Consider the following 15477-nt stretch of genomic DNA (forward strand, 5'->3'; position numbering starts at 1 on the left):
CTCCTGGTTTTGTTAAGTCTGTATCATGATTTGACAGCTCCTTTTCCCAATCCTGTTTCCTCTCTTTTTTCCCATAAGCGTTTCTTCCCAATAACCCTTTTGCACTCCCAACTCTGTCTCAGCATCTGTTTCCTGAAGAACCCAACCTGGGATAGATACCTTCTAAACAATTCACTCTCCCAAGTCTCTGGCACTGAGCAGCCTGGATCATCCTCTCAAGACTTTTTTTGGTCCCATGATATACTATTTTCTAAATTTCTCAAAGAACTTACTCTACCTTGGTCTACCTTTATGGGGTCACCTCCCTTACCCTTCATTCTCCCAATCTGGACATTTCCCAAAGCCCAATTTTGAGCCCCAAGTTCTTAAAAAAGTGCTTTAATTCTGAAAACATTAAGTCACCTGAATGACTCTCAGATCCCTTTCTGGTCTTGACCTATCAACTGAGCTCTGGTTTATATCACTAAGATGAAAGATTTCTATGCTAAATTTGCCTCACATCCAAAACATCCAAAGGAGAGTTCATTACCTTTCTCCCCAAAACAGGTTTCCCACCCCGATTCTAACTTTGGTACCACCATTCCCTTAACAACAAAACTATGGACTCTCCTACTCTTGTACTTTTTTAATTTATAGTTTGTCCTATTTCTGGATCCAATTCAGATGCCATTCCTCTGTCCACTGAGTGAGCTCCCCTGTTGGCTAACCAGAGAATGTGGGGCTGGGGAAACAAGGGCTCCCTGCCCCCAGCAGCAGCTCCCATTCTCCCTTCTGAGGCCCTAACAAAGACCACTCACCAGGATAAGACCGTGGTAAACATATCGAGCTGACAAAGTTCAATTAGAAGGCTAAGCCTTGAAGATCTTGTCTGCTGTCCCACATTTCGCAAATGAGGAAAATGAAGCCCAGCGAGGAGAAGAAACCTTCCAGGGTCACACAAATAACAGAGCAGAGACAAGTCTCCTGACTCCCTAACCAGTGTTCTCTCTCCTGACACTTTTTGCTGTGCCTCCAAGGAATTTACTTTCCAAATCTTTCATCACAGTTGTTCTTATAGAGGGGCTTCACACATTTCTTAAGGTCAGTGACAACTGTTCCTCTAGAAGCATTCTCTGACCTAACTCCTCCAATTCTCACCACAGGTTAGGTAGGTTCCCTTCCTCTGTGTTTCCCAGCGCTGTGTACTTTATATCATATTTGAATTGTCGGTTTGCTGATCTATATCACTCACAAGACTTCAAGCTCCATGAGGGTAGGGAGCATATCGGTTTTGATTCCCACTGCCACCATCCCAGTCTAGCACACATCAACTTTCACAGAAGTCCCCCACTTGGTCTCCCCATCTCCAGCCTCTCCCCTCATGTCAACACACCCACATTGTTAGAATAATCTCAAAACTCTACCTTTGTCATATATCTACCCAAAAAGTATTAATAACTTCCTCTCTTTACAGGATCAGTTCTAAACTACTCATTCTAACATAGTCCACAAATACATATTAATCATGTATTCTGTACAAGAACGAAACCATCTAAAATGTAACCCCATCTCCCTTTAAATCCTAATTTTCCACCATGCCTCAAATCAAACACTACTCCACCCAGAGTATTTCCTTACTGCTCACAAATACTCCAAGTTTTAGCTCCTGCTCTTATCCACAATGCCACCATCATACCTGTCATCTTTCTGTGACTATACTGGACAAGATTTGCCCCATTCCCTCCAGAAGCAGCTGACATTCCATCGCCTCCATGAAACGTTTCTCGTCTACAACACTCTGCATCTTTTTTTTTACAGATTTATTTTATTTATTTATTTATTTTTTGGCTGAGTTGCATCTTCGTTGCTGTGCGTGGGCTTTCTCTAGGTGCTCAAGTGGGGGCTACTCTTCATTGTGGTGTGCGGGCTTCTCATTGTGGTGGCTTCTCTTGTTGCGGAGCACAGGCTCTAGGCGCGCGGGCTTCAGTAGTTGTGACACGTGGGCTCAGTAGTTGTGGCACACGGGCTTAGTTGCTCCATGGGGGATCTTCCCGGACCAGGGCTCGAACCCATGTCCCTTGCGTTGGCAGGCAGATTCTTAACCACTGTGCCACCAGGGAAGCCCCTAAAACTGTCTGCATCTTTTTCTCTATTTCCTTTAAACTTCTACAGCAGCTCCATCTGACAGAAATATGCAAACTACATATGGAATTAAAAATTTTTAATAGCCACATTTTTAAAACATAAAAAGAAACAGGGAGGGCTTCCCTGGTGGCGCAGTGTTTGAGAGTCCGCCTGCCGATGCAGGGGACACAGGTTCATGCCCTGGTCCGGGAAGATCCCACATGCCGTGGAGCGGCTGGGCCCGTGAGCCATGGCCGCTGAGTCTGTGCGTCCAGAGCCTGTGCTCCGCAACGAGAGAGGCCACAACAGTGAGAGGCCTGCATACAGAAAAAAAAAAAAAAAAAAAGAAACAGGTAAAATTAATTTTACTAATGTATCCAAAATATTATAACTACAACATGTAATCAATATTTTTAAAAGAGATATCTTATGTTATTTTCTTGTACTAAGTCTCTGAAATCCTGTGTATATTTTATATTTACAGCACATCTCAATTCAGACTAGCTACTTTTTCATTTTTTTTTTTTAAATATTTATTTATTTGGTTGCTCCAGGTCTTAGTTGCAGCAGGCGGGCGTTGCGGCATGCGAACTCTTAGTTGCAGCATGCATGTGGGATCTAGTTTCCTGACCAGGGATGGAACCCAAGCCCCCTGCATTGGGAGCACAAAGTCTTATACACTGCGCCACCAGGGAAGTCCCGTGGACTAGCTACTTTTCAATGCTCAATAGCCAGATGTGGTTAATGGCTAATGTACTGGACAGCATGGCCTACAGCCCTCATTTCCCACACTTTCTAGAACTTGCTTATACTTTATCTTGTTGTAGTCATTTCATGTATTATCTTCTTTACTAAACTGCACACTCCTCAAGGTAAGGGACAATGCTGTATATTTTTCACTTCCCCAGAGTCCCTAGCAAAAGGTATAGATTAAAACCTTCAAATTTGTATACTGTTTTGTAGATCAATTTTCTTCAACATCAGTGTTTGGTAAGAAACAGTTGGCTGGTAAATGTTCTGTTGTAACACATAGAGGTTGTGAGCTCCATCTATTCAAGCAAGTATATTGTTAAAATGTCTTATAATTCCCATTTAACAGAGAGTCCTAAATACAACAAGCAAAGCAAATTCCCCAAAGTCACCCCGGTGAAGAACTTCAGAATTCCAACCTAGTTCGATCTAACAGCCTGGTGTCCCATTATCTAACAGCATTTTCTCAAATCATCACTGAAGGAAGTCACTGAGAGTTAAGTCAGCTGCCTACCAGCTCCTGCTCTCAACTCCAAGGTAACAGCATCTGCCTGAGACATACAACACCCTATGAACAAAAAGCACTGATGAGGGATGGACTGGGGGTTTGTGGTTGGTAGATGCAAACTATTACATTTAGAATGAATAAACAAGGTCCTAATGTATACCACATGTACAGCAATATCCTGTGATAAACCATAATGGAAAAGAATGTAAAAAAAGAATATATGTATGTGTATAACTGAGTCACTTTGCTGTAGAGCAGAGATTGGCAAAACACTGTAAATCAACTATACTTCAATTAAAAAAAGAACTGATGGAAATGTGCTGCCTGGTAATGCAGGTGCTCCATCCTCCCAGAGGTGCCTACCCAGTGAAATAGAATACCTTCGACATTGTCCATCTGACAGAACAACTTTTATCCTAACTGCTGTCACTTCTGGTTGGTAAGCCATTGTGGCTGTAAAGCTAAATATTCCTAAGGAAGCAAAGGGTAAAGAAGGCATAGAAGAACCTTGAGATGAAAAAACTAATTTTTCTGACATTGTAGAAATCTCTTCCTAACTGTAAGATCTCCTTATATGAAATTTGGCTATATGCAGATTTACTCCCAAATACCTTTCTACAATTAAAAATTAATTTCTGAAAACTGCAGTTTCAAGTAGACACAGATTTTGGGTTAAAAAAAAAAAGGAATCTGAAGGTAGAATGAGAAGAAGGAAATAAAGCAGAAGAGGAGAAAAATAGATTTATGAAATGAAGCCTTGGGAAACACAAAGGAAGCTGAGGCAAAGACTAACTTAGACTTATGTTGCAGGATTCGGATTCCAATGTGTTAATAATCATTGAGGGGATTACAATAACCCTCCTGGGGGGTGGGGCGGTGGGGGGGTCGGGGAATGAGAGGGCAAACTGAATAAGTGAGAAAAGGTTATTCAAAGCCTCTTCCGTCTCTAGCTTCCAGTTACTATGTACCTCTGGGACTGCAGTAAGACCCCAAAGGAAATACAAAATGGGGACCAGGAAGGTTAAGAGCCTCTGAGTCATAAGATTAGAAATGCACTGGCTATTAAGATGGAAGGCCACACACACAAAAGTGCCTCGTGGATTGCGTATTATCCTCAATAAAGCAAAAGTTTACATATGTTTCAAAAAAACAAAAACTTCCAGTCTATCTTACTGAAAAGTTTCTAGCAAGTAAGAAACGGAAAAAGGAAATAATCCAGAATCCATTATTACCATTTTAAGATGTTTGAATGTCTCTTACATGCTCTTTATTTGGAGAGCTGTCTTTACTGTTTCATTTTGGTGAGATGCAAAAAATATTTACAAAGACTTTCACAGGCTCGCTCCTAAGTCATGCTCTGGTTCTCTAAATGGGGTTTTTTTAAAATTAGATTTTTAGAACAGAAACAACTTTAACCACAGGGGTTAACAGAAACATAACACTAAAGATTAGGGAAGGAATACTATACATGCCAAATTCACAAGAATTAACCAAATCTTTTACATTGTGTTTCACACAATAAAAGCCCTTTACTGTAACTTGCTTCCTTTATATTTTCAACAGACCACTGGCCTGGCTCAATTACTTTTGTAACTAGCAAGATTAAAAATTTTTGAAGCTAAATGCCTACATGGGAACAGAACACATGACATTATTCACAAGATACGAAAATCAACCGCAGGGCAAAAATTAAAGAACATTTAGTTGCAAATCTATCATTGAGAAATGAATAAAGATTCAAACTACTCATGTTGTTCCTCAATTTTTTTTCATTTACATCCTCACTAGTTGTGAGCTCTTTTACTTCAAAAGGGCACAATTTAAAACAAAACAAAACCCTGCGTTTCTAAAAACAACAGGATAAGAGTGCAGAGCCAATAATCTTATTCAAGACATTTCCAGCACTGACATGTAATTCACACTGCAACCATAATTGTAAAGTAAAATTATAACAGACGTTGGAAAACTATCACTAGATTTTGCTATATTTAAGAAGACAACACTAACTATAACAGTAAGAGTACTAATTTTAAGGTACTTTTTTATTGAAGTATAGTTGATTTACAATGATCTGTTAGTTTCAGGTGTACAACAAAGTAATTCAGTTATATATATACAGATATATATTCTTTTTCAGGTTCTTTTCCCTTATAAGTTATTACAAAATATTGAATATACTATACATATTATGTATAGTAGTGTGCATATGTTAATCCCAACCTCCTAATTTATCCTTCCCTCCTCCTTTCCCTTTCGGTAGCCACAAGTTTGTTTTCTATGTCTGTGGGTCTGTTTCTGTTTTGTAAATAAGTTCATTTGTATTTTTTTTAAGATTCCACATATAAGTGATATACGATATTTGTCTTTCTCTGTCTGGCTTACTTCATTTAGTATGATAATCTCTAGGTCCATCCATGTTGCTGCAAATGGCACTATTTCATTCTTTTTTATGGCTGAGTAATATTCCATTGTGTGTGTGTGTGTGTGTGTGTGTGTGTGTGTATATACTACATCTTCTTTATTCATTCATCAATCAATAGGCATTGTAAACAGTGCTGCAACGAACACTGGGATGCATGTACCTCTTTGAATTACAGTTTTCTCCAGATATGTGCCCAGGAGTGAGATTGCTGGATCATATGGCAATTTTATTTTAAGGAACCTCCATACTGTTCTCCAAGTGGCTGCACCAACTTACATTCCCATCAACAGTGTAGGAGAGTTCAATTTTAAGGTACATTTTGATTTCTGGAAGGAATACAAAAAAAACTAGTAACAATGGTTACCTCAGGGGCAGGTAACTAGTGTGGGCCAGGGGTTGGAGGAAACTTACTTTTCACTCTTGTAAATGCCCTTTAGTACATTATGAATTTTATACCATATGTATATATGAACTATTCAAAAAGTTTCTTTTTGATGTACATTTGTTTAAATGATAGGCTTCATCTCTTCAACTTCTTGGAATTGCATGTATTTCTAAGTAACACTGGAGATTTAGTATCTTTCTGCAAGACCATCAAAATTCTAAATAATCTGAAGATAATTTATAAACACCAATGGAGAAGAAAATAATTGTTGCTTCTCCTTCAAACAATATGTCCAATACCTATTTCCCTTATGACTTTTGTAAACTTACATACCTAAAAGTAACAATGTCTGTTTCAGATGGCATATTAATAAAGTTTACTAAAATATGGAATCCACACACAAATGTCCCTCATTAAAAAAAAAAAAGACAAAAGAAGGGCACAAACATCAAAACCAAGGGAAAAACTGGTGAAAAAAAAGTTCAATAATGTTTACTCAGCCACCTACATGTATGTAGCACCTTCCTATAGATATAAAGAAAAGTTTCCATCAAAATCTCTCCCAGTAGTTTTTAACTGAATTCAAGATGAACATAGACTTAAACTACAGTTTTTTCTAAGGAAGGGCTATTAATGAATACAAGTATAAAAGCAAGTAAAGAATGTGTTTCTGAAGATTTCTCTCCCACCATAAGCCTATTGCTATCTACTTCAGCAGCTGAAAAGTAGATCTCCACACAATTAGAACAAGCTTAACTTAAAACAATAACTTAGGGCTTCCCTGGTGGCGCAGTGGTTGAGAGTCCTCCTGCCAATGCAGGCGACACGGGTTCGGGCCCCGGTCCGGGAAGATCCCACATGCCACAGAGCGGCTGGGCCCATGAGCCATGGCCGCTGAGACTGCACGTCCGGAGCCTGTACTCTGCAACGGGAGAGGCCACAACAGTGAGAGGCCCGCGTACCACAAAAAAAAAAAAAAACAAGAAGAAACAATAACTTAGTTTAGTATCCCTCTGTGTTCCAGCCTGAAAAATAGTGACAGCAAATCAATGACAGTTTAAAAAATGAGTTGCGGGCTTCCCTGATGGCACAGTGGTTAAGAATCCCCCTGCCAATTCAGGGGACACGGGTTCGAGCCCTGGCCCGGGAAGATCCCACATGCCACGAAGCAACTAAGCCCGTGTGCCACAACTACTGAGCCTGTGCTCTAGAACCCACATGCCACAACTACTGAAGCACACGCGCCTAGAGCCCGTGCTCCACAATAATAGAGGCTGCCGCAATGAGAAGCCCGCGCACCTCAACAAAGAGTAACCCCTGCTCGCCGAAACCAGAGAAAAGCCCACGTGCAGCAATGAAGACCCAACACAGCCAAAAATAAAAATAAATAAATTCATTTAAAAAAAATGAGTTGCCTTTTAAAAATCCAATTACAGATTAAGCTAATATAGCTGATGACTGCTATGGGGGTGCACAGGCTGACTGTGCGGGTGGAGACCTATACAGCTACAACTCAGGTAGGGAGCCAGAAATGCCACAACTGGAGCCAAAGAGACAGAGGTCCCCTGGAGAGGGTGCACAAATTGCCAGGAGGAAGCTCAAGGAAATCACAGGGAATGTGGAAGAAAGAATCAAGGTAAGGAAAGTGAGGCAGAGTTGGTTCCCTATTTGTTGGAGGGCATGGAGGTGATAAGGGGTGTTCTTTAATGAAGATCAAGATATTGACCTGCAATGATCTCATGCCCAGCTGTTTTAACAAGAAACGCCACTGTGGCTAGAGCAGGGGTCCCCAACCCCCAGGCTGCAGACCAGTACCGGTCCGCAGCCTGTTAGGAACTGGCCGCACAGCAGGAAGTGAGTGGCACGCAAGCAAAGCTTCATCTGCCATTCCCATCGCTCCCCACTGTTCGCATTACCACCTGAACCATCCCCCGCCGCTGCCCTGTGGAAATACTGTCTTCCACAAAACCAGTCCCTACTGCCAAAAAGGTTGAGGACTGCTGGACTAGAGGACAGCCCAACATCTGCTTCTATAGTAGCTTATGTAAGTCACAAGTAGTTTTTAAATTCTGTGTTCTGTATTTTTATCTTATTGCTAAGTTTAATGAAAATCTATGTTTGCCTCAACAAATATCTTTTATTTTTAATAAATTTTTTTGTCTGCGTTGGGTCTTCATTGCTGCACACGGGCTTTCTCTAGTTGCGGCAAGCAGGGGCTACTCTTTGTTGCAGTGTGCAGGCTTCTCATTGCAGTGGCTTCTCTTGTTGCAGAGCATGGGCTCTAGGTGCACGGGCTTCAGTATTTGTGGCACGTGGGCTCAGTAGTTGTGGCTCACGGGCTCTAGAGCGCAGGCTCAGAAGTTGTGGCTCTCGGGCTTAGTTGCTCCATGGCATGCGGGATCTTCCCAGGGATCGAACCTGTGTCCCCTGCATTGGCAGGCGGATTCTTAACCACTGCACCACCAGGGAAGTCCCAACAAATATCTTTCTTATGTTAATTTTTTCTTTGTATTTTAAGTTTCAAAATTTATACAGATGGTAATTTTTGTTTTACTCAAAAATATGCTATTACTCTTCAATAAGTGGTCCTGGGAAAACTGGACAGCTACATATAAAAGAATGAAATTAGAACACTCCCTAACACCATACACAAAAATAAACTCAAAATGATTAAAGACCTAAATGTAAGGCCAGATACTATAAAACTCTTAGAGGAAAACATAGGCAGAACACTCTATGACATAAATCACAGCAAGATCCTTTTTGACCCACCTCCTAGAGAAATGGAAATAAAAACAAAAATAAACAAATGGGACCTAATGAAACTTAAAAGCTTTTGCAAAGTAAAGGAAACCATAAACAAGACGAAAAGACAACCCTCAGAATGGGAGAAAATATTTGTAAATTAAGCAACTGATGAAGGCTTAATCTCCTTTAATATGAGCTGCTCAATATCAAAAAAACAAGCAACCCAATCCAAAAATGGATGGAAGACATAAACAGACATTTCTCCAAAGAAGATATACAGATTGCCAACAAACACATGAAAGGATGCTCAACATCACTAATCACTAGAGAAATGCAAATCAAAACTACAATGAGGGGCTTCCCTGGTGGCGCAGTGGTTGACAGTCCGCCTGCCGATGCAGGGGACACGGGTTTGTGCCCCGGTCCAGGAAAATCCCACATGCCGCGGAGCGGCTGGGCCCGTGAGCCATGGCCGCTGAGCCTGTGCTCCGCAATGGGAGAGACCACAACAGGGAGAGGCCCGTGTACAGAAAAAAAAAAAGAAAAAAAACTACAATGAGGTATCACCTCATACCAGTCAGAATGGCCATCATCAAAAAATCTACAAACAATAAATGCTGGAGAGGGTGTGGAGAAAAGGAAATCCTCTTGCACTGTTGATGGGAATGTAAATTGATACAGCCACTATGGAGAACAGTATGGAGGTTCCTTAAACTAAAAATAGAACTACCATATGACCCAGCAATCCCAGTACTGGGGATATACCCTGAGAAAACCATAATTCAAAAAGAGTCATGTACCACAGTGTTCACTGCAGCTCTATTTACAATAGCCAGGTCATGGAAGCAACCTAAGTGTCCATTGACAGATGAATGGATAAAGAAGATGTGGCTCATATATACAATGGAATATTACTCAGCCATAAAAAGGAACGATATTGAGTTATTTGTAGTGAGGTGGATGGACCTAGAGACTGTCATACAGAGTGAAGTAAGTCAGAAAGAGAAAAACAAATACCTTAGGCTAACACATATATATGGAATCTAAAAAAAAAAATGGTTCTGAAGAACCTAGGGGCAGGACAGGAATAAAGACGCAGACGTAGAGAATGGACTTGAGGACACGGGGAGGGGGAAGGGTAAGCTGGGACGAAGTGAGAGAGCGGCATGGACATATATACACTACCAAATGTAAAACAGATAGCTAGTAGGAAGCAGCTGCATAGCACAGGGAGATCAGCTTGGTGCTTTGTGACCACCTAGAGGGGTGGGATAGGGAGGGTGGGAGGGAGATGCAAGAGGGAGGAGATATGGGGATATCTGTATACGTATAGCTGATTCACTTTGTTATACAGCAGAAACTAACACACCATTGTAAAGCAATTATACTCCAATAAAGATGTTTTAAAAATGCTATTAGTTAATAATAAAATTTAGGTATAAAAAATAAGCTTTTTGACTTGTGGTTGCCAAGCAGAAGGCGAGGTGAGAGAGGGATGGTTTGGGAGTTTGGGATTAGCAGATGCAAACTATTATATATAGAATGGATAAACAACGAGGTCCTACTGTACAGCACAGGGAACTATATTTAATATCCTGTGATAAACCATAATAGAAAATATGAAAAAGAATGTATATATGTATAACTGAATCACTCTGCTATACAGCAGAAATTAACACAACACTCTAAATCAACTATACTTCAATAAAGTAAATTTTTAAAATTAAAAAAAAAATTTTTTTAAATAAGCTTTTTGGGGACTTCCCTGGTGGCACAATGGTTAAGAATCCGCCTGCCAATGCAGGGGACACGGGTTCGAGCCCTGGTCCGTGAAGATCCTACATGCCCTCGAACAACTAAGCCCAGGCGCCAAAACTACTGAGCCTGCGCTCTAGAGCCCGCAAGCCACAACTGCTGAAGCCCGTGCACCTAGAGCCCGTGCTCCGCAACGAGAGAAGCCACTGCAATGAGAAGCCCTCGCACTGCAAGGAAAACCCAACACAGCCAAAAGAAAAACAGTAAGATTTTTGTACTAAACTGGGGGCCCTCAAGGAAAATATTTACTAATTATAGCAGTGACCCAAACACATTTATCTAAATGAGTACTGTACTGCAAAGAAATCTCCTTAAAAGTCAAAAATAAATTTATTCCCAAGATGATGCCAATACTCCAAACTTTTCACTTCTCTTCACAAAAGAAGAAATACTGTAGTTTATGAGCTACGGCAGGGAAGAATCAATATCATTACTTTACAATCTCCAAAATATATGTACATAATAATAATAAATTAACTCTCAAAGATAACAGACGATGTTTTCCTTGAAAATCTCTTCTTCCTCAGCACCAGTGTTGCCCCAAAGTGGTTCTTATATCCCATTTCTGGTCCCCTGGCTTCCATTCTTCCTCTCACCACCTACTGTAGCCATTCCCCAAGGCCACTGTTGAACCTCTTCTCTCCTTTTTCCAAGCTACAACTACCAAGATCCTGTACCAACAGCCCCACACTTACCCAAGGACATCATCTCCAGGTAAATATCCATCCATCAAAAACTCTTTCTTGGGCTTCCCTGGTGGCGCAGTGGTTGAGGGTCTGCCTGCTGATGCAGGGGACGTGGGTTCGTACCCTGGTCCGGGAAGATTCCACATGCCGCAGAGCGGCTGGGCCCGTGAGCCATGGCCGCTGAGCCTGCGCGTCCGGAGCCTGTGCTCCGCAACGGGAGAGGCCACAACAGTGAGAGGCCCGCATACCGCAAAAAAGAAAAAAAAAAAAACTCTTTCTTATACATACACACAAACACACTCATACCCTACACTCCAATCAAAATCAGTTACACAGAAGTCCCTATAAATGCCTGATTAATTCCTGTGGCCTGCAGTTGTTCACAGGGATCCCTTAGAGCTAAAAGCAGGCAATAAATACCCATTGAAAGAAAGAAAGAAAGAATGAATGAATGAATGAATGAATGAATAGGATGGGCTTAATCCTCCTCCCATTTCCACATAATCACATTCTAGCTTTCTTCAGAGGCAATTTCAAAGCTTTTTCATGAAGTAATTCCACCAGTAAAAAGTACTGGTCTTGGGCTTCCCTGGTGGCGCAGTGGTTGAGAGTCCGCCTGCTGACGCAGGGGACACGGGTTCCTGCCCCGGTCCGGGAAGATCCCACATGCCGCGGAGCGGCTGGGTCCATGAGCCACGGCCGCTGAGCCTGCGCGTCCGGAGCCTGTGCTCCACAACGGGAGAGGCCACAACAGTGAGAGGCCCGCGTACCGCAAAAAAAAAAAAAAAAAAAAAAAGTACTGGTCTCTTCCTCTAAAATCTCATGGGCTCTTATCTTCTATCACATTCATCATGGGCTCTTATCTTCTATCACATTCAACATCTTCCTCTCCATAGTATTCCTGTACTTCTTATCTCTACCACCAGATCTTACATTTTTTAAGGATAGGGTAATTGTCTAAGTAATATAATCTATATATATACACAGAAAGGCAGAGAGAGACTTCTCTAACGGTTGCCTATTCTTTTAGTTTGCCTACCAACATTTAAACTCTTTGAATGCAAAAATTCATGTTTCTTTTTCCCCCACCTTCACTATCATATCACCCTTAGAATTAGGCACAGTATCTAACACATGAAGTGTCACCACTCACGTCAAAAACTGTGAAGGTAATTCAAAAAGACAAGTGTCCAAAGTATTTTAAAATGCCCATACAGTTTTCCAAAGCAATAAATTTTAACCTCATTTTGGGTATGTAATTTTTAGTCTGCTATTTAATAAATCAATTGTATGATATTTTCTCCAAGGAGATATTAACTCTTAAGAGCCTAAAAATACTGATCTTTTTATAAAATTAGTATGGTAATTTACACAAAGTATATGCAAAAGGTTATTTATGAACAAATGAATGAATGAGCAAATTAAGGCAAAAACTCTATTCCTAGCCAATGGATCAATGAACGTCGAACTTCAGAGTCAAAACTCCAAAAAGGAGAGAACTAAATAGAAACTTTTTAATATTTCCAATTCCAGAAACACTGGCAAGATGAACAGAACTGAATCAATCCCGAAATCTCTCAGTTAAGCAGACAAAGAGACAAAATACAACGACACATTTGCATTATCAACATCCTGTGGGTAAAAGCTATGCACTAGGATTTAATACTTCCTGCCAAGCCCACAGTCAAGAATCCTCTGGACACTTTTTCCATAAGCAGCCACAAAGAAAATTTTGAATGGTGTACAAGAAAAGTAATAGAAAATATTTCGTTAATGCCATCAATTGGAAGAGAAAAAAATGAAAAAATAATGAAAACAAACAGAAACCAAATAGTCAAATGGTAACCCTAAATCGAACATCATAATTAAATGTAATTGGTCTAAACACACCAATTAAAAGATTGTTAGAATGGATTAAAAAAAAAAACAAGACCCAACTACATGCCATCTACAAGAAACTCACTTTAAACATAGTGGTATAGGTAAATTAAAAGTAAAAACAGTGAAGAGTAAAATGCAACTCTATTCATAATCACCAAAAAATGGAAATAACACAAATGTTCTTCAAGGGTGAATGGATTAACTATGGTACAACCATACAATGGAATATTACTTAGCAATAAAACGAATTATTGATACACAACAACATAGGTGAATCTCTAAGGCATTATGCTGAGCAAAAGAAGTCACTGTCAAAAGGTTACATACTGTATGACTCCATTTTTATGACACTGTAGAAGAGACAAAACTATAGCAATTAAGAACAGATCATTGATTGCCAGCAGTTGAGGAAGAGGGGGGCAGCATGAGGGAACTTTTGGGGATGATGGAACCCTGATTTTGGTAGTAGTTATACAAATCTATATATGTTAAAACTCAGAACCATCCACCAAAATAGTCAATTTTACTCTATGTAAATTTTAAAAATAAAGTCAAATAAAGATTAAATGGATGATCTCTATGAAACCTTCCAGACTATGTTTTTATGAATGAGAAAAAAAAGAGAAGGGTAAAAGGAAAACAGGCAGAATGCTAAGTCCTACTGGCATAAAAGCCACTAGTCATGAGAACCTCCTGATTACTGCACAAAATATACAAAGCAAACTCAATCTTCAGAAATTCACTCCCAGAAGAGGCTAAGAAAACCAGACATTCAGATCCAAAATGTGTATATTTTTAAATGTCTATGAATGGCTCTTCTTGTCTGTTTCCATATTTTACACTTTCAAGAAGCTGCCAATTTCTCCTGGCTAAATGCCACTTACCCTGCTTGGGGTTACTCAATTTACAAGCATTCCTTTATTTATACCTTATACGCTCATTTAATGATGGGGTCTTTGGCAGTCACAATAAAGACTCTGCAAAAGCACTTGCTTTTGCAAAGTGCCAGATCAGAGCTTCTCACCCGGAAACTAAGGTCCCTGCGGCACACGGCACACCCTCGATTCGTTCCAGACCTGAGGACGCTAGGTCTTCCTCCCTAGTCGGAAAGGGTACCCCACCGCCAAAGCGCCCCAAAATTGGAGGCCGCTGCGGGCCAGGCTCTGGGGCACTTCTCTCTTCTCGGAACTGCCTGGTTGCCTGGAGGGCATTTGGCCGTTTTGAGAACTGCCCCGGTGCAGAGCGTGCCCCTTAGAGGGCTCTGACCAGTCACCTTGGGCAAGTCCCTTCCTCTCCCAGAGCAGGGAGGAAACTTTGGATAGGTTTCCTAAGGGAGCTTCCCACCGCTCTCTCCGAGTCAAACTTTCTGGGCCTCCCGCGCCAACAGGGAGACCGGCTCGCCCCTCAGAGCCCCCCACCCGCGCCGTCCCTTGCTCACCAGGAGCCCTGAGGGAACTAACGCACCGGTCCGAGCGCGAGGCCCGAAAGCAAGAGGGAGGCGAAAAATGCCAAATCCCGGTCTCGGCTCCCCCCACCCCGAGCACCAGGAGCCCTAAGGGAACTAACGCACCGGTCCGACCGCGAGGCCCGAAAGCAAGAGGGAGGCGAAAAATGCCAAATCCCGGTCTCGGCTCCCTCCACCCCGAGCAGGCCGCTCGGCCGCATTCCGGTCCGCCATCCCCTATGGTCACCGCCCGCCTGCCCGCTTCCACCCGGTGGTAGTAGAGCACGCGCCGGGTAGGGGCGAGTGCGGGCCCGCGGTAGGCGGGTGCGCCCACCTTGAGCTGGGACTTCGAGACCTTGCCGCTGTGGTCCAGGTCGAGCGCGGTGAAAGCATGCCAGATGGCCTTGAGCAGCTCGTCCTTCAAGCCCCCCATGGCCGCGGCCCTGCTACCCCGGCTGCCGCGACTGTCCCGCCAGCCACTCGGCGCGTCTGACGCCCCTTGGCCTCTGCCGCCACCGCCCGCCGCGCTGTCACCTGACAGCGGCAGACCCCGCCCCCGCCAGGCCCCGCCCACTCGGCGCCCGCGGCGAACCGCGCTGTGCAGCTGGAGCTCTGGGTCCGGTGGTCTGCCTCTCCCTGCCGGTAGGAACGCCCGGCCTTCTTTCCCGGCTAGAACAGCAAGCGCCACCACGCATCCTCCTAGTGCTCCCAAGACCAGCTCGGGCCATTTTCGAT

At 42.3% G+C, this 15477-nt stretch overlaps 1 protein-coding gene across 1 annotated transcript in view; it reads right to left on the reverse strand.

Annotated features, from left to right (window-relative positions):
* Positions 1 to 15250, reverse strand: part of SWAP70 (switching B cell complex subunit SWAP70) — a 79433-nt gene extending 64183 nt beyond the window's left edge. Inside the window, exon 1 of the mRNA XM_030831353.2 lies at positions 15077 to 15250. Coding sequence (XP_030687213.1) covers positions 15077 to 15175 — 99 coding nt within the window. The 5' untranslated portion in view covers positions 15176 to 15250. The remainder of the gene's footprint in view (positions 1 to 15076) is intronic.
* Between the last annotated feature and the right edge of the window lie 227 nt (positions 15251 to 15477).

This window comes from Globicephala melas, chromosome 8, assembly GCF_963455315.2.
Source record: "Globicephala melas chromosome 8, mGloMel1.2, whole genome shotgun sequence".
NCBI lineage: Eukaryota > Metazoa > Chordata > Mammalia > Artiodactyla > Delphinidae > Globicephala > Globicephala melas.